A 22,164-nucleotide genomic window follows, 5' to 3' on the forward strand; every position below is an offset into this window, starting at 1 on the left:
GAGTTTGGGGAAGACGGTAACTCTGGACTTTGCTGCTCTGGGGACTCCTGCTACTAACTGAAACCAGAGGCTTGAGAGGGAGAGCGAGGCTGACTGTAAGTGTATGTAAGATGGTTGCCTAGGGCAGCGTGGGCCAGGAGGTAGGGGCAGGGTGGTGGAATGGCAAGCCCAGTTTGGGGTGTGCTGAGATGAAGGCTGTGGTGTGTCAGTCACGTGGAGGAGCCCAGATGCTGCTGGAGGTCAGGCATAAGGCTCAGGATGAGGGAACCTGAGCTACACAGCCTATCTAGTAAAAACCTGGCTCTCCTACTACAGTCACAGTAAGGGAAGGAGGGAGGCTGGGCAGACACAGAGATGCACATGGTGCTATCCAGGAAGGGTGCTCGTCTTGCTGGCCATCCCAAGACGGCCTCTTGGGAGCACTCACAGAGGGGTGGGATGGCTGTGTCCTCCATTTGGGCAGCCCTACCCAGAGGACTCATTGCTTGCGGGCAGAGCCTTGCCATGGTCTCCTCAGGCATGGTCTGCCCCTCTACCTGCAAGTTAGGTTGGTCAGTGGTGTCCTAACTCAGAAGCTTCACTTGGACCCTGATCACCCTTAGGCATTTTCAGTTCCCAAGGACTAGCAGCTCAGCCTCTCTACCTGGTCTCACCAGGAATTCTGGCCCTCTTCAGCAACACCCTGATTGGGGCTTTCTCTCATCAAGGTCCTGGTTGCCACCTCTGCCATGGGGGGACAGTACGCAGAGTCACCACCACCTGCCCCCAGGGACACATCTGTCTGCTCTGTCCACAGGTCACAGCCACCTGTGGACCCACACACACATCTGCGCCTGGGTCCTGGGAGAAAAGAGGCTCCACCCCCTGGAGGTGATAGGGAAGAAAGTCGTACAGTTGCTCAAGTTTTCTTGGTTCCAACTCAGAGGGTAAAGAATCTGTCTACAATGCAGGAGACCCACATTTGATCCCTGGGTCTGGCAGATCTGGAAAAGGGAATAGCTATCCACTTTCCAACTGCCTGAAGAATTCCATGGACAGAGGAGCCTGGCAGGCTACAGATCATGGGGTCTCAAAGAGCTGGACATGACGGAGCGACTAACACTCGCTCAATTTTCACTCCTGGTTCCAACATACCTCACAGTTTGCTGACCCCGGAAGTACTGCTGGATGATCAGGGCCGCTCGTCTCTCTCTGAGGAATTTTTTTCTCTGCAGCCAACCACGAACATGCTTTTGTATCACAATACAACCCTGCCTCAGTTTATCCAACCGGAGTTTTTCTAAATAAGCCACCTGCCCTGCTCTGAAGAAAATTTTGGTTTTACCAAACTGGTACTGATTAGAATCCTGGAAGAGAAAAATGACATAATCAGAACAAACTGTCAGATTTTCTACAGTATTTGGAAAAGATGTTTAGAGATTCAAACACACCACTAATATTATTATTATGACATCTCTGTTCTTTGACATAAAGAGGAAAACTGATTGTGACCTGGAAGTTTATGTTTTACCTTTTTTGTTTAAAGACTCTTTGGGAGAAGAAGTGGACAGGAGGGTGAGGGGTGTGTCTTGGGGTGAGGAGGGATGTTTGCATTGTGGGTGATTATCAACTGGACTGCTGGGGAGCTCCAGCCACTTATAGGTGGTTTTCACAGAAGAGCAGAGGTGCCTGGAAAGGCTTCATTTCTGTCTTCATGTGGCGTCTCTTCACCACTCTTCCAACAACATGAGAGAAGAGTCTTTACATGGACATCACCAGATGGCCAACACCGAAATCAGACTGATATATTCCTTGCAGCCAAAGATGGAGAAGCTCTATACAGTCAGCAAAAACAAGACGAGCTGACTGTGGCTCAGATCATGAACTCCTTATTGCCAAATTCAGACTTAAGTTGAAGAAAATGGCGAAAACCACTAGACCATTCAGGTATGACCTCAATCGAATCCCTTATGATTATACACTGGAAGTAAGAAATAGATTTAAGGGCCTAGATCTGATAGACAGAGTGCCTGATGAACTATGGACGGAGGTTCATGACATTGTACACGACACATGGAGCAAGACTATCCCCAAGAAAAAGAAATGCAAAAAAGCAAAATGGCTGTCTGAGGAGGCCTTACAAATAGCTGTGAAAAGAAGAGAAGCGAAAAGCAAAGGAGAAAAGGAAAGATATACCCATTTAAACGCAGAGTTCCAAGAATAGCAAGGAGAGATAAGAAAACCTTCCTCAGTGATCAGAGTAAAGAAATAGAGGAAAATAATAGAATGGGAAAGACTAGAGATCTCTTCAAGAAAATTAGAGATACCAAGGGAACATTTCATGCAAAGATGGGCTCAATAAAGGACATAAATGGTATGGACCTAATAGAAGCAGAAGATATTAAGAAGAGGTGGCAAGAATACACAGAAGAACTATACAAAAAAGATCTTCACGACCCAGATAATCACGATGGTGTGATCACTCACCTAGAGCCAGACATCCTGGAATGTGAAGTCAAGTGGGCCTTAGGAAGCATCACTACGAACAAAGCTAGTGGAGGTGATGGAATTCCAGTTGAGCTATTTCAAATCCTGAAAGATGATGCTGTGAAAGTGCTGCACTCAATATGCCAGCAAATTTGGACAACTTGGGAGTGTATTCCAGTGGCCACGGGACTGGAAAAGGTCAGTTTTCATTCCAATCCCAAAGAAAGGCAATGACAAAGAATGCGCAAACTACTGCACAATTCCACTCATCTCACACACTAGTAAAGTAATGCTCAAAATTCTCCAAGCCAGGCTTCAGCAATATGTGAACCGTGAATTTCCAGATATTCAAGCTGGTTTTAGAAAAGGCAGAGGAACCAGAGATCAAATTGCCAACATCTGCTGGATCATCGAAAAAGGAAGAGAGTTCCAGAAAAACATCTATTTCTGCTTTATTGACTATGCCACAGCCTTTGACTGTGTGGATCACAAGAAACTGTGGAAAATTCTGAGAGAGATGGGAATACCAGACCACCTGACCTGCCTCTTGAGAAACCTGTATGTAGGTCAGGAAGCAACAATTAGAACTGGACATGGAACAACAGACTGGTTCCAAATAGGAAAAGGAGTACGTCAAGGCTGTATATTGTCACCCTGCTTATTTAACTTCTATGCAGAGTACATCATGAGAAACGCTGTGCTGGAGGAAGCACAAGCTAGAATCAAGATTGCTGGGAGAAATGTCAATAACCTCAGATATGCAGATGACACCACCCTTATGGCAGAAAGTGAAGAGGAACTAAAGAGCCTCTTGATAAAAGTGAAAGAAGAGAGTGAAAAAGTTGGCTTCAAACTCAACATTCAGAAAACTAAGATCATGGCATCCGGTCCCATCACTTCATGGCAGATAGATGGGGAAACAGTGGAAACAGTGTCAGACTTTATTTTGGGGGGCTCCAAAATCACTGCAGATGGTGACTGCAGCCATGAAATTAAAAGACACTTACTCCTTGGAAGGAAAGTTACGACCAACTTAGACTGCATATTAAAAAGCAGAGACATTACTTTGCCAACAAAGATCCATCTAGTCAAGGCTATGGTTTTTCCAGTAGTCACATATAGATGTGAAAGTTGGATTGTAAAGAAAGTTGAGCGCCAAAGAATTGATGGTTTTGAAGTGTGGTGTTGGAGAAGACTCTTGAGAGTCCCTTGGATTACAAGGAGATCCAACCAGTCCATCCTAAAGGAGATCAGTCCTGAGTGTTCATTGGAAGGACGATGTTGAAGCTGAAACTCCAATACTTTGGTCACCTGATGCAAATAGTTTACTCATTTGAAAAGACCCTATTGGTGGGAAAGATTGAGGGCGGAAGAAGAAGGCACCACTGACTCAATGGACGTGGGTTTGAGTAAACTTTGGGAGTTGGTGATGGACAGGGAGGCCTGGCGTGTTGCAGTCCATGGGGTCGCAAAGATTCGGACATGATTGAGTGACTGGACTGAACTGAACTGGACACCACTCCTCTCCTGGCTATCAGAGCTACTTCCCCCATTTCTCTTCTGTCAAAACTCATGGCTTCAGCAACCTTTTAAATCCACACTGAGAGTCACGACCTGGCTTAATGACTGTCTAGCTGAGTGTGTAACATATGTTAGGCCCACAGAAGTCACTGGGTTGCAGGACAGGAGGACTTGGTGGGGTAGGGGAGGGACCCTGAAGGTGAGTCCTGCTGTTGGGAGATGAAGCCCCATGAATAAGTCTGCTCTGACCTCCTTAGCACACAGACACTCGGGCACATCTTTCTTCCAGGCATTCATGACAGTTACGGGCCCGAGACACAGGCAAAGATGAGGCAAGTGCTTGGGAGCCCATGATTCCAGGAAGGAGGGCTGACCTGGATGAGCCGGTGTAAGACCACTTTGCACACCTCCTTCTTATCGCTGAATGAAAGCTCCTGCTTGGTCATGAGGATTCCGTAGCGGCTGTAGAACTCAATGTATGTCCACCTGGAAAACCAAGGCAGACCTGAGGAGGCAGGCTGGAGGAAAGCATGTGCTGTCTGTGGACCCCACAGGCTTACTTGCCACTGTTTTGGGGACACGGCCTTGACCTTTGACCCAGAGCTGCTGCGATACTGCCCAAGCCTCACCTGAGCATACTTGTGTGCTCCCTGGATGACTTTTGTTAATGCTCCACTTCAACAACTGTCTCCCCCGCCCCCTCCAGCTCCCTGTCCCAGGAGCCCTGGGGAGGCAGCAGGTGACCCTCACTAGGACAGATGGGGTGGCAGGTGGGGACGGTGGCCTCTGTCTACCATGCTTCCCGTCTATCACCCTCTCTGACCTTCCCACAACACAGTGGAATATCTTATGAACAGATCTGACAGAACACAAGGCAGTTCCTCCCTCGGTTCTCAGCTCGGACCTGACGTTGGACACTCTTCCCCCCAGATGAGGAACTGACAACATACCTAGAAGGGTAGCTCTGGGCACTAATGCGAATCGTTTCTAAGACACCACAGGCTCGCAGCTGCTGAACAATTCTTTTGGAGTCAAACCTTAAGGACGATTTGATCACGTATTAAATCATCATAGTTGACAAACAGGCCCATAAACAGTGTAGCAGACCTGCCCTGACTGTGAGTTCTTGGGGAACAGGATCTGCCTGTGTGACCCCAAGCCCAGCAGATACTTGATAAATTAGTGTTGGATGTCATTGAGGGTGGCACCTCTGTGGAACAGTTCAGAAGCCTCACTGAGGACACAGAAAGGACCAGTTGATTGTTTCTTTTTTTTTGGAGTTTCAAATCAGCTTTCTAAAGACTATCAAGTGTGAATTAATAGTCAAAGAATGTATGACATTTGAGAATAGTTCCCATTAAAAGTAAACTATTGAAATTTAGGTTATTAAAATAATAAATATGAAGCAGAATATATATACTTGCATAAATATATAACTTCTTTAATCTACCATTCTTTATTATGATGGTATGCCATCACTTGGGCTAAGATGAATATATTTACTAGGTCTACATCCAAACTGTTGTTCCGTAGATACTATAATTTTGAACCACAACATTTAAAAAATATTTTATGTCTTGATAAAAAACTTTAAATTATTGTAAGGAAACAATTAATAAATAAACATTTAGGAGAAACAGATCATGAAAATCTGCTTCAGTTTTTAGATTCAAATGAATAAATGCTTAAAAGTGATACACAGTAACTTAATTCCAGTAATTTGACTTTCAAAATATTTACCTCAAACTAACTTTTTAACATCTGTTTTATTCTTCATAGTATGATCATCTAGAGGGCTCCAAAAAACCATATGATAATCTTAATAGATGCAGAAAAGGCTTTCAACAAAATTCAACATTCATTTATTATAAAAACTCTGCAGAAAGTGGTATAGAGTGAACCTACTTTCACATAATAAAGGCCCTGTATGATAAACCCACAGTAAACATTATTCTCAATGGGGAAGAACTGAAAGCATCTCCTCTGGGAGCAGCTGATTCTGACCAAGATGGCAGGGAGCAGCTTTGTGGGGAAATGACAACCAGAGTGAGAGAGACATCCAAGTTCACCCATCCTAGCACCTACATGTTGCTATGTTTCCTGTTTAAGACACGCCACAGGTGGCCCTCTGGCTTAGGTCTGACCCTCTGAGGACCCCAGACACATGACAGTGCAGCCCCTAAGATGCCTCTCAGCTCGAGTCACCTAAGAGACCCTCTGTAACTTCTACTTGTGGGTTTGGGTCTTCCTCTTGGGGCCCCAGAGAAAAAGCCTAAGACCTCATGCCAGGCTTGAAGGCAAAACTTCAGACCCCTCTACAGCCTTTCTCCTGCAAACACATACAAATTCTTACCATCAAGGAAAATGTTCTGGCCTTCTCAGTTGCATAAGCTCTAGCTGTAGAATAATTCTTTCAGATCTAGCCCCTTTGCTCAATCCCAGAGATGAGCCGGCTTAGCCAGAGGGGTTGAACTAATACTAGATTAGAGGGCAGACTTGTTTTGAATCATTTAAAAACCCAGAAATAGTAAAGCTCTAGACAATTACAAGCAAATTCTCCAACATCATGACAGACGGCTTTCTCGGTGTTTGTCCCCACCCTCCCCTGTTGCAGAACACTTACTCAAAGGGCAGCTTCTCATCATTTGGCTTAATGCATCGGACATAGTGGGGAGTGGTGGCGTTGAGAGTCTCCATGAGCAAGTACAGAGAGCTGCGGAACTAGGAAACAAGGTCAGGCGGCAAACATTGCCCTGAATATAATGCTTAGATGAAGGTTAAAAGAGAAAAAGGGCCTCTACTGTATGGCACAGGGAACTCTGCTCAATGTTGTCTGGCAGTCTGGATGGGAGGGGAGTTTGGGGGAGAATGGATACACGCATATGTATGTATGGCTGGGTCCCCTTGCCGTTCATCTGAAACTATCACAACATTGTTAATCAGCTATACTCCAGTACAAAATAGAAAGTTAAAAAAAGAGGTGCAACTCAAGAAGAGGAAAATGAAGTTCATGCATAAACATCTATTATGAAAGGTTTTAGTCTATGACTGGGTTTATCTCAGCATATCCTACTTTTATGGACAGAGCAGTTCTCTGTCCAATACTCCCCAGTAGCCAAGGGCTTAGTGAGTCAGGTTATTGTGCAAACATACAGTTTGCTCAGGTGCGTGTAGCCTTAGAGGTGGAGGCACCATGGCAATGAACTACTACTCTTCTTTGCATTTAGATTAGATTGGAAGAAGCCCAGTGCCAGTGCCCATGTCTGTGGGTTCCTAGGGAATGCAATGGTAAAGAATCTGCCTGCCAGTGCAGGAGACATAGGAGACATGGGTTTGATCCCTGGTCTGGAAGATCCCCAGGAGGGCGTGGCAACCCACGCCAGTATTCTTGCCTGGAGAATGTCATGGAGAGAGGAGCCTAGCAGGCTATAGTCCAAAGGGTCACAAAGAATCAGATATGACTGAGTACAGCACAGTGTCCAGGCCCATAATGGTCTCACCCAGCCCTGATCCCTGCCCTCAGCCTGGCTGGGCCTTCAGCCACTCTCTGGGTACCTTGCTCCCCACGGTGCTCCGGAAATGCTTGTTGTTTGGCTTGATGACTGGCTTTGCAGATTTCACTGTGATCGCTGAACCAAATGGGGAAGAAGGAACCGGATTTTCTTGAAAAAAGTTGGCACAGAGATGAAACTAGGAAGAACAGAGAGGGTTTTAATGTCAAAAGTGTTTGCCCACAGTCCTTAGCTGGTATAATCGAGGAAAAGGTCAACATAATCCCAACCTGTCTAAACTAGTGGTGGGTAAAATAACAATCCTGGCCAAATCTCAGTTCCCCAAGGGGGTTGCCCTCACTGGGGATGACTGACGGTTTCTTTCCCAGGAATGAGAACAGGAAGCAAACCATGTGAATGTCTGTATGTGGGTATCACTCCAAGAGTCAGAAAATGAGATAATCTTCCTCCTTCTGTGCCTTGGCTCATGTTGCTTCTGCACTCGGAATCTCTTCCCTCCTAACCTCACATTCTCAGCCCTACAGATTTAACTGTTGTTCAGTCACTAAGTTGTGCTGGACTCTTTGTGACCACATGGACTGCAGCCTGCCAGGTTCCTCTGTCTTCCACCGTCTCCTAGAATTTCCTCAAATTCATGTCCAATGAGTTGGTAATGCTATCTAAACCCTACCCATTTTTTAAGGTTCTATTATAATATTTCCCAGCCCCACTCCCTTCAGAATACCTTTCCTGGTGTCCCAGCATGTATTAATTCCAACTTCCTCTGAGTTATCTTAATCTTTAATCTGTCCTTTTTTTAAAGACACTACTTTCTACTCCGCATCACTTTTTCCTTTAAATGCCTTATTTCTTGGAGAAGACCTTATGTTTTCTTCTTTTAAATGAGACGTTGAGAATCTCCTCTGGGGGAGAATTCTTGCCTGATGTATCCTGTAGCCCCCATGGAACAGGTGAATCTGAAATTCCCAGGCCTCTGATAGCTTGTGGGTTTAGTGGCAAGACCCATCTGTGTTTCATGGCAATCTGAATCCCTCTTGAGGAATTTAGCATGCTGGACCCCAAGCTGGCCTGGGGTGAGTAAACAATCGGTGAATTACGTCAACTAATTTGGTGCACAAAATACAGACTATTTCTACATTGAATTCTCTATCATAAATCAATTTTAATAACTGAAGTTTCCATGGCCTGTGATTTATTTATGACCATTAGGGGAAGTGCTCAGGCTTATTTGGGAAATTGTCAAAACACCTGAGCATTAACAAAGGACAAGAGACCTTCAAAAACAAGGAAAATAAGTATGATAATCAAATCTTCACAAAAAATGAAGGACTGTGTATGAAACATCCTTATTCTCAAACTTTAAGAATTTGAGTTCTTAAAATTCTTAAATTGAGAAAAATGTTTAAGGAGGGAAAGAAAAAGCCAGAAGTCACTCTTACAGTGACACTTTAGCACGTGGTACCATGGATTCAAGGAGCTCATGTTCTCAAAGCAGCACTCTGCCTTGCTTTGGTTTCCTTGAGCACTTACTTAGCACTAACTTCCACGAATTGCTCTTATCTTGGAGGTATGTTGCTCCCTGTGCAATGTGAGCTCCTTGAGGTCAGGAACCCTGTCTGTCTTGTTTACTGCTGTTTCCCCAGAGTTTAGGACAGTGCTTGGTGTATGGTATGTGCCGTATAAATATCGGAGTGAAGGTATAAAGTGTGAATGACTTTTTGAATGATCATCTTTGCTGTCCTTCCTCTCTATCTTTGGCACATTTGATTTTTGATTTTGCATGTAGTGAAAATTTGAATGCTCTCAGAAGCTAGAAACATATTTTAGTGCCAATTCTAAAATGGTCATTTTTTGTTTGTATATGAAACCACCTTGAGTGCCATTTAGATTTCTAATGAAGAAGGATGATACAGTTTGGATTAAGTATCTTGGACTAGTACTGGCTCTTCTGAAGCATTGGCCAGCTTGCTATCCTGTGAAAGTTTTTTGTTTTCTGGGTAGACATTCTTGTACAGTATTGTCTTTAAAATTAGATTGTCTCTTCTATATTGAAAGCATTTTTATATTTTCTAATTTAATTAGTATTTTCTTATAGATAGTGTGCAATAAAGCTGAAGAAGGATGTATGGTTTTTGCAAATACTTTAAGAGTAGATAAAATTTTAGGTTTGTAAAATTAATATATTGTACTGGCACAAAATAGTTTTAAATTTTATTTTAAAAAGCTCTCTAAAAATAAAACAAAATAAAATACTCATCACTGTACTAATGAGGATGACTTTTTGTATGTAGAAGCTACAATTTGTCGTTACAAGACAGATAACACGCACATGTTTCTTTCTCTTGATACACATCTAGGTCCATGTCAAGTACACAGTGAATAATATTAACTACCTTTTAGGACTTTACAAACCTTGCTTGCTCTCAGGATTTCAACCAGCATGTCATAGACGGTATCTCTGTTCTTCTCAAGGAAACCTTCACATTTATACTCTACCTATGCAAACAAAGGAGTTATTTCCAAAGAGGCAAAAGCTGACAGCATCTAAGTACCACAAGTTTCTTTTTTTTTTTTTAAAGAAAGATTAATGAAGGGGATATAAAAGCATGTTTTAAAAAGAGATTCAGTTTCTGTTTGTCTCAGCAACCTTATTATATTATAGGACGCTTGGAAAGCTGGGGCTGTGTCATCTGATGGAAAGCACCATGCTCTCCCACTGCCTGGATTTCTCACTGGCCACTCTACACTCACCTACACTCACCTGTTAGTTCCCACTGGCCACAGGTGACTGACTGTTCCCTGTTATATGTGTAATTAATAAAAGAAGACCTCACATATGGTTCTCTTTGCCTTTGAGGTCACCAGGGGGAGGAGAAAAGCTCAGTGGTATCCTTTGAGTTCAAACAGAAATGTCTTCCTGAATCATCATTAATGTGGTAGAAAGAAAAGAAAAACTGACCAGCTGACCACACAGCTTTCCAAGGCACAAAACCCTTAGAGTCAGATTTGCAGTGGGTTAGAGTTTGGTTTAGAAAAACCCTCCATGAAGCCCTTTCTGATTCATAAGGCTTCTTGAATCCCTAACAACAACGTAGCCAGAGTGGCTCCTTAAATATTCAAATCTCTAGTTAGTGACAAAGCTACAGCCATCAAAACAGTATAGCACTGGCATAAAGCCAGACACATAAATCAGTATAACAGAGCAGAGAGCCCAGAAATGAACCCACACTTTTATGGTCAGGTAATCTATGACAAAGGAGGCAAGAACATACGGTGGGGAAAAGACAGCCTCTTCAATAAGTGATGCTGGGGAAACTGGACAACTACACGTGAAAGAATCAAACTAGACTACTCTCACATCATGTACAAAAATAAATTCAAAATGGATTAAAATTTAAATGTAAGACCTGAAAACATAAAACTTGTAAAAGAGAACACAGGTAGCATGCTCTTTGACACTGGTCTTAGTAATACTTTGGAGGATATGTTTCCTCAGACCAGGGAAACAAAAGCAAAAATAAATCGGGCTACACCGAACTAAGAAGTCTTTACACAGCAAAGGAAACCATCAACAAAACAAAAAGGCCACCTACCGAATGGAGAAGTTATTTGCAAACGATATCTGATAAGGGATTAATATCTAAAATATAAGAACTTATACAACTCAACTACAAAAAAAGAATCCTATTTCAAAATGGGCAGAGAATCTGAATAGATATTTTTCCAAAAAAGACAAACAGAGGGTCACCAGGCACATGAAAAGATACTCAGTGCTACTAATGACTGGAGAAATGCAAATCAAAGCCACAGTGAGGTAAACCTCACACCTGTCAGAATAGCTATCATTGAAAAGACAACAAATAACAAGTGTTGGTAAGGATGTGGGGAAAACAGAACACTCGTGTACTGTCAGTGGGAATGTAGACTGGTGCAGCCACTATGGAAAACAGTACGGAGTTTACTCAAAAAATTAAAAATAGAGTTACCATTTGATCCAGCAATTCCACTCCCAGGTAGGTGTGTGTGTGTGCGTGTGCGCGCGTGTGCATGTGCGTGTGTGTGTGTGTGTGTGTGTATATATATATATGTATCAAGGAAACCAAAACACTAATTCAAAAGGATATTTGCACCCCTGTTGTTTATTGCAGCACAATTTACAATAGTCAAATTTCTTGACTGTTATTTTAAAATGGGATATTCTTCATAAATAAAAAAACATTTAAAAAATTGTGAACAAACAGGCTCTTGGGGTGCTGGAATGTGGAGGCAGAGAGGGTGTTCAGGGACCCCTGACAAGGACTCTGCTTTGTCCCATGGGTAGGAAAGTATCCTTACTGGTGCACAGTTTGGGTTAGGAACCAGGAACGCTGGCTGTCTGTAAATACACCTGTGTGAATAAAGCATGAGGACTGTTGTAAGTTCTTCCAGGCTGGTGTGTGAGCCACTAGATAAACAAGCGAAGGTGTAATAAATAGAGAGCTTTCCCAGGAGACTGTCTGCAGGGACAGTGTCACAGGCAGCTGAGTGTCTCTGTCGGGGCTCTGAGGACCACGGTAAAGTGTGCTGACTTACTGTATCTAAGCACAGTTGCCTTGTTCTGAAGACAATTTTATTTTCCTGGCTAATTAAATTGATGAGAACATAAGCTAATGCTACGGCATGTGTGGTTTCTTCCTTCCAATCCACAGTCCACACAAAATGCAGCATTGTTAGCTCTCTTAAGAGGATCCTCTTAGAAGTACCAAATGACAAGAATTAAATGTACAGAAGCCATGTACTATAGACAGGGTCTCTTGAAGTAAATCCCATATATGTGCTTTACAGGAAGTCTGATACTTTTTCTTTCTTTTTTTTTTTTTTTACTTAGGATCACAACTGAAATTATAAAGGACAACTAGAAAATATAACTTGATACATCAACACTCATTTCACGTGCATCTCTTCAGGAGCCTATGTGAAAAACTAAAGCACTGAAAGGCCCTAAAAGCACTAAAGGCGATCGTGTTTAACAGCTCCTCTCGCCCACACAGGTTATTAGAGCTGAGCAGCTGGCTGTCCCCTCCGCTGCCCCTGTGGGCACCCAGGCATGACCAGCAGACTGACCCACAGCATCAGCGGCTAAAGCCCAGGCTGTTCCCATGATCCCAAGGTGCTGGCCAGGCCACAGGAGTAACACCCAACTGGGTAATAAAGCAGAGAGCAGGAGTTTTCTTGTGGAAGGAAAGTAAGATGAGAAAAACAGGTTTAGGGCAGGTGGCTATGGTGAATTGTCTTCTTATCTTTCCATTTTCTAAGCTTTCTGTAATTTGATTTTTTAAAAATAATTTTTGAAATTAAAGTAACATTTTTCCATAAGAAATTGGAGATATACAAGGAAAACAAAGATCACCTAGAAAACCCATCATCTTGAGTCAATCTATGTTACCAAAGTAATAAATAAATTATGACAATAAAAAAAGCAAAGGGTCAAAAAAAAGACATAGCTTTCGGTGTAGGAAACAACTACTCTGTCTTTTTTAAAAATTTAATTTATTTTGGCTGTGCTGGGTCTCAGTTGTGGCACACAAACTCTTATTTGTGGCATGTGAGAGCTAGTTCCCTGACCAGAGACTGAACCCAGGCCCCTGCATTGGGAGCATGGAGTTTCAGCCACTGGACCACCTGGGAGGTCCCTATCGAGTCTTGATTATAACAATTTCATAGAGAAAATAAACTCATAAACGGTTAAAGAACTTACAATAAACCCCAAATCAGAAATGAGGTCCACTGGCAATACATTTATCTTTAAAAAATATAATTGAAACTCATGTATTATGTGATAAAGCCAAATTGAGAACCGTCACTCACACACACACACACGCTTGCATACACACAAGTATTCCTCATCACAGCTACATGCTAACTGTGACAATTCTGACCAGAAAAGCCCCTGGCTTGCCTGCTCATCCCAGGGGACAGCTAGACAGCTGCGGGCAGACAGCTCTGCTCCAGACTCTCACTGTACCTTATCTGCAAAGTGCTGGATGATAAAGGAGGTGTTTGACATTCTGGGTTTTTCAAACAAAGAGTTTTTGTTGACAAAATTATTATACAGCTTTTGAAGCCAGTTTTCATCAGTCCCATGCGGTAACTGGAAGAGAAAAGCAAACCAAATAGCAAGTAAGACAACTAGAGACAAAAGATTAATCAAGGGGAGGAAAAGTGCTGATTCTAAGAAACCAAGATAAGCTGCACTTCCAAGTGGACTGCTCGACGTGGGAGGCTCCTTTTTCAACAGCAACAGAGGCATGAGTCTGTCTTTGATCTTATTCTTTAGAGTGATATTTCAATAGACATTTTATCAATGCTCTTTTAGAAGAATAAGATGTTAGCAATGAAAAGGAAACAGTGATATAATGATATAAGGATGAAGGATTTTATTTCTGCAAAACTGGCAGTATTTTAATATTTTTTCCCAAAGTAGTCTAAAGATTCAGGAAAAAGTAGCATAAATTCCATTAGGTGAAAACAATTTTTATTCTTGGTTGAATGGAGAAAGGTCGGCACCCAAATGTAGTCCTTCCCATCTCCTGCCTCAGGAAGAGTTTTTCTTTTGTTTCACTGCCTAGTTAATAACTCTCTCCTTGAACTAAGGTCTTAACTATTTACACTAAGCTAGTTGCTGGTGATTTTGAAGCTATCATCAGCTATAGCCTGAACTCTGTGAATCTAATAATACTCCATAGTGTCCAAATGACACCTGCAAACTTCGTGACACTGGTCACCTGGGGACTATCTCTGTAGTGTTAGTCATTCAGTTGAATCTGACTCTGCGATGTTAAGGACTGTCGTCCGCCAGGCTCCTCTGTCCATGGGATTCTCCAGGCAAGAATACTGGAGTGGGCAGCCATTTTCTCCTCCAGGGGATCTTCCCAACCCAAGGATGCAACACAGGTCTTTGCAGGCAGATTCTTTACCATATGAGTCACCAGGGAAGCTCTGTAGATTTGGTACAAATATTCCTAGAGCCCACATTGGCCTCTGCACCCTGCCCCCAGTAGATCATTCCAGAATGTTTGGCCTTGGTGCCTGCCTTTTAATCTTACATCACTGCAGGGACTAAAACATAGGTGGCATCAGAAAGGATGGTTTGTGAGAAGAACCATGGAATTGAGAATTATAGGGAGAAAATACCAGTACATCTTCAACTTTATAATCATGGACAAGTGAAGTCGCTCAGTCGTGTCCGACGCTTTGAGACCCCATGGACTGTAGCCCACCACGCTTCTCTGTCCATGGGATTTTCCAGGCAAGAGTACTGGAGTGGGTTGCCATTTCCTTCTCCAGGGGATCTTCCCGATCCAGGGATTGAACCCAGGTCTTCCCCATTGTAAGCAAGATACTTCACCGTCTGAGCATGGAAGGGGGTGATAAATCTTTGGAAAAAAATGTGTGTGTTTAAACATTAAAATATCAATTTCAAACCCCAAAGACCAAAGACCGTCCTAGGGATTATTTTTTCCTATGGCCCCATGAAGGCCACTGCTAGGCTGACTCACTATAAAGTTGTTCCTCCCAGAGGGTAATAACAATAGGAAAATTCCTAGAGACTCTTTTCTCAATTGTATGATGTTGATTTTTCAGCTGCACCTCCCAGTGGGTGACTCATGGAATCAGGAAGTAAGACAAAACTCAATTCCTGTTAGTCATTAACAACTGGAGTGTGGTCACTTGCTGTTTCCATGTCTACTCTATATACACACTCAGAGACAGCTTCAAAGGGCTCCTCCCTGCTAGACATGACCTAAGAGGTCATGCATGTTACCCATGGGTGGGCTACACATGCTGAGGGTGGGAGGTTTACCCAGCCTCTTGGGGTTCCTGCTATGGACTGCTGTCCCAGAATTAACAGCCAATCAACTGGTAATTGATCAATCAGGAATTTACATGTAGATTTTAAAAAATTCTATTTAGAAATAGGCTCATCTATTATTGCTCTAAAGTTAAAGAAAATTATTTTTTAAAGTTACCAAACATTCTTCATCCAGTAACTCCAAAATGCCCATTTTTGCTTCAATCAGGTCAATGACTGGTTGGTTGTCATAAAAGTCTATCAGAGTCCAAGGAATGTCTTCCTTCATATACTCTTCTTGTTCAAGTTTAAAGACATGCTGGAAATCCAGAAGTTAACATAGAAAGTAAGAGAGAGTATTAGAGTGTGCTTCTGAAGAACAGGACATAAACATTTGGAAAATGTAGGCACATAACTTGATTTGTAATGTTTATGGAAGCCTCCGAGGTGCAGGACACTCCCCTTACCCACAATCAATGCTGCTGAGGTCCTAACATGGGTCTAGTTGTCATCTTGCTGCCCAGGCTGAGTGGGTCCCCACATCCTGGGGTGTAAACTCTGGGCCAGCCTGCCACCTTTGGCACTCAAGGCGGTCCTGGAGCCTCTCCCTGCTCAGCCACTGCTGCTGCCAAACATGGGTTAAGAGCAAGCCCATCTGAGAGGGCTGGCTGTGGGGCCAGTGTGAGAGGCTAACAACTTGAAGAGCTTTGCGCATTACTTGTTTGAGCCACAGGGGTGCAGGGAAGGCTTCCCAGAGGGCTGGATGGCTCAGGCTCATCCCGGCTGCAGGTGGCAGAAGGGCGAGGGGCTGCCAGGAGAAAGGCTCCCATGGGAGAATCCCACTGGGAACTGCACGAAGCCCAACAGGTAGCCGGGAACCGGACAGTGCCCACACAAGCAGAGAGAGAGACAGAGAGAAAGAGCGCACAGTGGTAATGGCCGGAGTGACAGATGGGGCTGCCGAGGATGGCAGAGGGGAAATCATGCCAGACCAGGTTCGTGGTGAACCCCCAGAGAATCTCAGTCCTGTGGCCTTTTCCTGGGGGAGAGAGGACCCATGGAGTTCATGACGAGACTTAGGTTCTGGAAAGGTAACTCAGTTTGGAGGTGGGAATGGCTTTGAAGAGGCCAGAACTGGAGGGGAGGGCCCAGACAGGACTCTGCCCAGGGTTCCACAGAGGCTGAACGCTGTGCAAGAAAGGGGAGTAAGAGCAAAGAGGCTGGGTGAACACAAGGCTCAGGACCCCGGGTCAGGGGTGGTGCTTTAACCACAGAAGGAAGCACAGACAGCACGGAGGCCAAGAGAGGAAGGTGGCAGGGTCACTTTGTCATGGCTTAGCTCCCAGAGGCTACTCAGATGCAGGGGTCCAGCAGAGGCCAGATCAATGGGACAGGAGCCAGGAGAGAACTCACTAGGGCTTATGCTTATATTTTAAATCGTTACCCCTCCCAGGAGGACCTGCATATCGATAGATGTCTCTAACAACATCAAAGGGGGAAAAATAAGGAGGACTTAGTGGAAGAGGAGGAAAGGCAGAACAAAAAAAGAAAAGAATGGAATTTCAGCCTCTGATGTGCTATTTTCAGAGTGTCTCACACATGTACCATTCTAAGGTTGTGGTGAATGTGTGTGTTGGGAAGCAAGGTGGCCCTGGAGTCCGAAGAGGGGCAGGATCCTCATGTACTATTTGACTTCAGGTGAGTTATGCTGCATATCCACTTAGAATAAATCTTAGTTTCAGTTTTAAATGCTAAACTTCCGGGGAATCCATGAGAATGATAACAGAGTACAAATGTGGGGTGAAATTAAATGCTCAGACATGGATTAACTCTGGAGCCAGGAATAAGAAAGCAAAGAAGCATTTACTGAATATGATTCAATATTAAGTATTCTCCTCACAAGAATACTAGGAAAATACAACTGACCCATTTTCAAAAGTGAGAAAACTGAGGCTCAGAGAACCCAAGCCCCCAGGGGAAGGAGGTGGTAGATCTGAGACTCAAATCCACTTCAGTTTCAGCAAAAGCTCATGCACTCTATGATGTCACACTATCTTTTCCTCATGAGTGGTGTGGGAGAAGCTGAATTTCAAAAGACAGGCAGGAGTTCTCCAGGTGAAGAGGAAGGGACGGGAAAGGACAGGGGCAGGTGGGTTGTGGCAGAGAGTAGGTGCAGATACCGAGGCTCACAAGGACTGGAGACTGCAGGAAACTAAGTGACTTGGTCTGGCTGGAGGGGGTCTGTATTCAAGAATGGCAGGTGATGAACTGAAACAAACGGAATCGGGTGGGAAGGTGCAGTTTCAAGGAACAGCCACAAGATGGTGCAGTGAGCCAGCATGTGACTCTATTAACGCTGGTGAGATTTGAAGAGGCAAACAGCCAAACTCAGCCTCTCTCCCTTTTCAGACAGACAGACACAGCTGAGAGCTAGTTTCAAGAAGGCAAAAAAGTCACCTACCAGGTTAAACTGCTGTTGCAGCTTTTCATTAGCATAATTGATGCAAAACTGTTCAAAGCTGTTCACATCAAAGGTTTCAAAACTGAAATACAGTTTAAATAATTAAGACATAACTTGAAGGACATACACATTTGTTTATAGGTTAGTATTTTTCACAACTTTAACAGTGTAACTGGTTTTTATGTTTTCTGTGAGTTTTAAACACGCCTCAGTTCTTGTTTTAACCATCCTAGGAGTCAGCTGGTAAGTCACGTTTTTCCAGGCGGCCCCAGGAAGGAATTTGGTGTGTACAAAACACCTACTTGAGGCAGGCACTAAAGCAGGCGTGTGCACAATATGGCATATCACACAATCTGTACAACAGCACTGACATCAGCCTCATTATCCTCAGTTCATAGATGAGGAAACAAGACTGAGAAGTTCAAAAATTTGTCTGGGTCACACAGTCAGTGTCAGACTTAGCTATGAGTCCACCTGACTGTAACACTTCTGCTCCCAGTGAAAAAAGCAACGTTGTCTCCTGTGCCCCCACCCGTTGCTGAAGGCAAAGGCAGCACAGTTTTGCCTCCCCGAGGGGCGCTTTCATAGTCCTCAGAGGAAAAGAGCAAGGTCACAGCCCAGCAGACCCCTTCGGGCCCAAGGAAGACACGGCCCCACCTCCATCTTCAGACTTTCAGTGGCTGCCTCCGGAGTTGCAGACCCAGGAGCTGAGAAGGCCGGGAGAGGACAGCATGGAGAGGGGCTGGAACTGGATGGGACCCATGATAACCAGGTCTGCCCTGCAGGATGGTTGCTGCTCAGCTCGAGCCAGCTGTGCCCATGGCTTAATCAGGTCAGGATGTCTGGTCACCTGACTCTCAAAAGAATCCAGAAACCTTGACTTTTACGTGAATTACCTCACTCTGTAAAACACAATGTAGGCTGAACAGAACTGGGGCACCCGATCCAGCCCCTGGGCAGAGGAGCGTTCCTGCCAGGAGGAATGTGAGCGCTTTAGGTGTTGGTGCTGAAGTCCATCACCATGCTTAACCCTGACACCACCCTAGGGGAAGGGCTGCCCTCACCCCGTTACACACAACGGCCGGAAGAGATGGTGGCCATCAGAGCGGTGCCAGACGCGCGACATCTGACCCCAGCTCGTGGTGACTCTAAAGCCTTAGTTCTTAATCGCTCTAATCCTGAGAGTTTCCTGCCAGCTCCAACCACAGGTCCCCTGGGAGTCTCACATGTCTGAGCCCATTTGGCTCAGTGTAGAATTTCTGAGGAGGTTAAGGTTCCAGACTGTCCATGGAGCAAGAGGAGAACCCAGAGCCCTGAAAGCCCCATTCCACTAGCGCCCTGGGTGATTGAGAGGCTCAGCCGGCTGGAGACTGCAGTCAGGCCACAGCTGGGCCTGGAGGGGAGGCAGAAGGGCCTCATTGTGCCCTGCAGCCCACAGCTGGGGCCAAAGGCAGGACTTCCTAGGGTAGAGGCGGGATGTCAAACATCAATGACATTCCTTTTCCTGTTCACATCGTAATAATCCTTATGGTTTGTAAAGATGCATTCACCATTTCTTCCACTTGACCTTGGTAATATCCTTGCGAGAGAGGCCCCATCTTACAGACACAGAAACTGAGGTTCAGTGATGCCCTCCAGGCCACACAACCGGGTGTGGTGCAGTGCTTACTCCCTGGGATCTGACTCCTGGCCCCAAGCTCACAAGCCTCCATGACCACCCGAGCTGAAATCTCAAGGCTCACAGCTTGGGCTTTCATTGTCTTCATGCAGGGTAACTTTCCCTTTCAGGCCACCTTATTCCCAGCTCATCCTGAGCTCAGCTCTCGCAGCAGCTGCTGCTAAGTCGCTTCAGTTGTGTCCGACACTGTGTGACCCCATAGACGGCAGCCCTCCAGGCAAGAACACTGGAGTAGGTTGCCATTTCCTTCTCCAATGCATGAAAGTGAGAGTGAAGTCGCTCAGTCGTGTCTGACTCTTAGTGACCCCATGGACTGCAGCCCACCAGGCTCCTCCATCCATGGGATGAGGGCTAATCCAACCATGGGCATACTGGAGAAAGGCATGAAAGGATTCACTCCAGACAGTAACATTCTTCTTTAAAGAGGAGAGCTTACTTTTTTGGAGGGGTAAAATGAATTCATGGGTGACAAGTGAACATGTTACTGTTTAAATTTTTAAAGAGGGGTTTAATTTTAAAATTAAAATTTAAAATATACTCTAACAAGTTCTTAAAAATTTGCAGTTCCTCCGGTTTGAAGTTTGCCCACTTAGCCAAAAATTTAAATTCCTTATTACCGTGGTCTATCAGCTTTGTGGATGCCTGATGCCTGATGCCTGCCTGCTGTTCTCCTGACTTCTTATTCTCAGCTGCCCCCTCTCTTCCTGGTGCCTGGTTAACCGCTGGCACATCCATCCACTTATTCCTTTCCCAGGAACCAATCCCAATCTCTGATGGCCTCTTCCTCCAGTAAAATTTAAGTCCCAACAGGGCAGGGGCCAGATGTCCGTTCTGTTCACCCATCACGCCTGACACAGTTCCTGGCACATGAATATGTGTTCTTGAATGAGATAATATATTCTTAAAAATAAAGGGCTGTTTATTTTAAAAAACACAGAAAAGAACAGAGAAAAATATAACAATCACTTATTTCTATCACAATGAGAGAGACTGTCATTAAGCAGGACTATTTCCATTTAAAAGTCTACTTAGATGATTACTGGCTGCTCAAATCCTTATTTTTAAGATAAATAATTTACTAGACTACCCCAGCAATGTAAGAGTTTTATAACTGTTGACAGATACTATTAATTGGGAGTCACATGTATTAACTTAGAACCCAGATGGCAACCCACTCCAGTATTCTTGCCTGGAAAATCCCATGGACATAGGAGCCTGGCAGGCTACAGTCCATGGGGTTGTAAGAGTCAGACATGACTTAGTGACTAAACTACCAAACCACCACCGTGTTAAACAGGTAACACCCCTGAGGCTCGTATGAAATAACGATTTCTCTGTATTTGGGTAGGAGTTCTGCCTGCCTCACCCCGCAGCAGGTAGCAGCCGGCCAGCAGAGCTAGCTCGCCCCTCCATATGGGAAGGGAGGAGGGTGAGTTGCTTTCTCCAGGGTGTGAGGGGCTACTCCCCAATCCAGGTGGAATACTCCGTGTTGCCTTCCCTGGGACAGTCTGCCCTTCTCCCTCTGAGAAGCCAGGGTTGGTCCCGGGAGGGGAAGGGGTTAGGCGCTTGAGGCCAGCCTCTAACAAACAAAAGCCCAAGTGCTAACTTCCCTCAGAGCTGGCCTCCATGCTGGCTGGGCTTCCCTCCCTCGCTCTCTCTGGCTACTCTATTCTTTAAGTGTCTTTAGGATGAGTCTGACCCAGAAAAGCAGGACTGGGCAAAGAAAAGAAGCTAGAGAAAACCCTCCAGTGTGGTAACTTGATCCACCAAATGTATCAGAATTCATGGAGAATGGGGCAAACACACGACACCGATGATCCAAGAATGGAAGAGGATGTAGGCATGAGGGGCCTGACTGGTAAAAGCCTCGGGTCTGAGCCCGCCTCTGGCGCTGTGCTCGTGGGCCAGGTGCAGGCCCTCTGGGGCTGTCATTATCGCCCTGTGAAGTGGGAGAGGCATGCCAGGGTTCCACAGCTCATGGGGCCTCTGCAGGAAAACAGAGGTGGGTGCAATCCTCATATGGTACTGGGTTCTCCCACCAGCAGAGCAACTGTGAATGAGTCTTCCTAAGCCTTGGTTGTTTTATCTGTAAAATGGGGATAATTATAAGGTTGTTTAAGGAAAAAAAAAAAAGTGCATGGAAACCACTCAGCATGGTAGTTGGCATGCACTCTTCATGTTGGCCATTACTGATTTAGAAATTTTTTAACACACCCTACATAAAAGACACTGTAGCCCAGGAGACTGTACTTAACATCCATAGACGCAAAACCAGACACCATCTTCCTGAATGTCAAACACAAAAGAACAACCAGACTAAAAACAACCTAAAGATAACAGGCATTTGACATTTAAATGAGAAAAGACAAGCTCACGAAGAGAATCTTACCCATAAATGTCCAAAACACCAATAAAAGTGTGCTGCTTGCCTGAAAACTGCAAGGCTTGGTTAATTCTCTCCACAATGAAGTCAAACAGGTGAGCGTAGATCTTTTTGGCCAGTGCGTCCCTGGCATTGACAGCCTGGGGCCTGGTCATGGGCTTCACCACTGTCTCAGAGGTTGTGACGATCTTGCGATTACACAGCCACTGGGCGACTCTGCCACTCTCCAGGCCCAGGAGCTCACAGAACACCTCCAGGTGACCATCATCTTCCTTCAGAAACAAAAGACACAGCCCCGTCAGGCCATCTAAA

General features: G+C 44.7%; 1 protein-coding gene across 1 annotated transcript in view; it reads right to left on the minus strand.

Annotated features, from left to right (window-relative positions):
- MYO5C (myosin VC) overlaps positions 1 to 22,164 on the minus strand; it is a 100,742-nt gene that overhangs the window by 53,676 nt on the left and 24,902 nt on the right. Inside the window, exons 10-19 of the mRNA XM_040227605.1 lie at positions 21,859 to 22,124; positions 17,792 to 17,873; positions 15,509 to 15,649; positions 13,504 to 13,629; positions 9,912 to 9,995; positions 7,543 to 7,677; positions 6,611 to 6,708; positions 4,938 to 5,024; positions 4,362 to 4,473; positions 1,135 to 1,346 (exon numbers count right to left, since the gene is read on the minus strand). Coding sequence (XP_040083539.1) covers positions 1,135 to 1,346; positions 4,362 to 4,473; positions 4,938 to 5,024; positions 6,611 to 6,708; positions 7,543 to 7,677; positions 9,912 to 9,995; positions 13,504 to 13,629; positions 15,509 to 15,649; positions 17,792 to 17,873; positions 21,859 to 22,124 — 1,343 coding nt within the window. The remainder of the gene's footprint in view (positions 1 to 1,134; positions 1,347 to 4,361; positions 4,474 to 4,937; positions 5,025 to 6,610; positions 6,709 to 7,542; positions 7,678 to 9,911; positions 9,996 to 13,503; positions 13,630 to 15,508; positions 15,650 to 17,791; positions 17,874 to 21,858; positions 22,125 to 22,164) is intronic.

Source organism: Oryx dammah, unplaced genomic scaffold (assembly GCF_014754425.2).
Source record: "Oryx dammah isolate SB20612 unplaced genomic scaffold, SCBI_Odam_1.1 HiC_scaffold_26, whole genome shotgun sequence".
NCBI lineage: Eukaryota > Metazoa > Chordata > Mammalia > Artiodactyla > Bovidae > Oryx > Oryx dammah.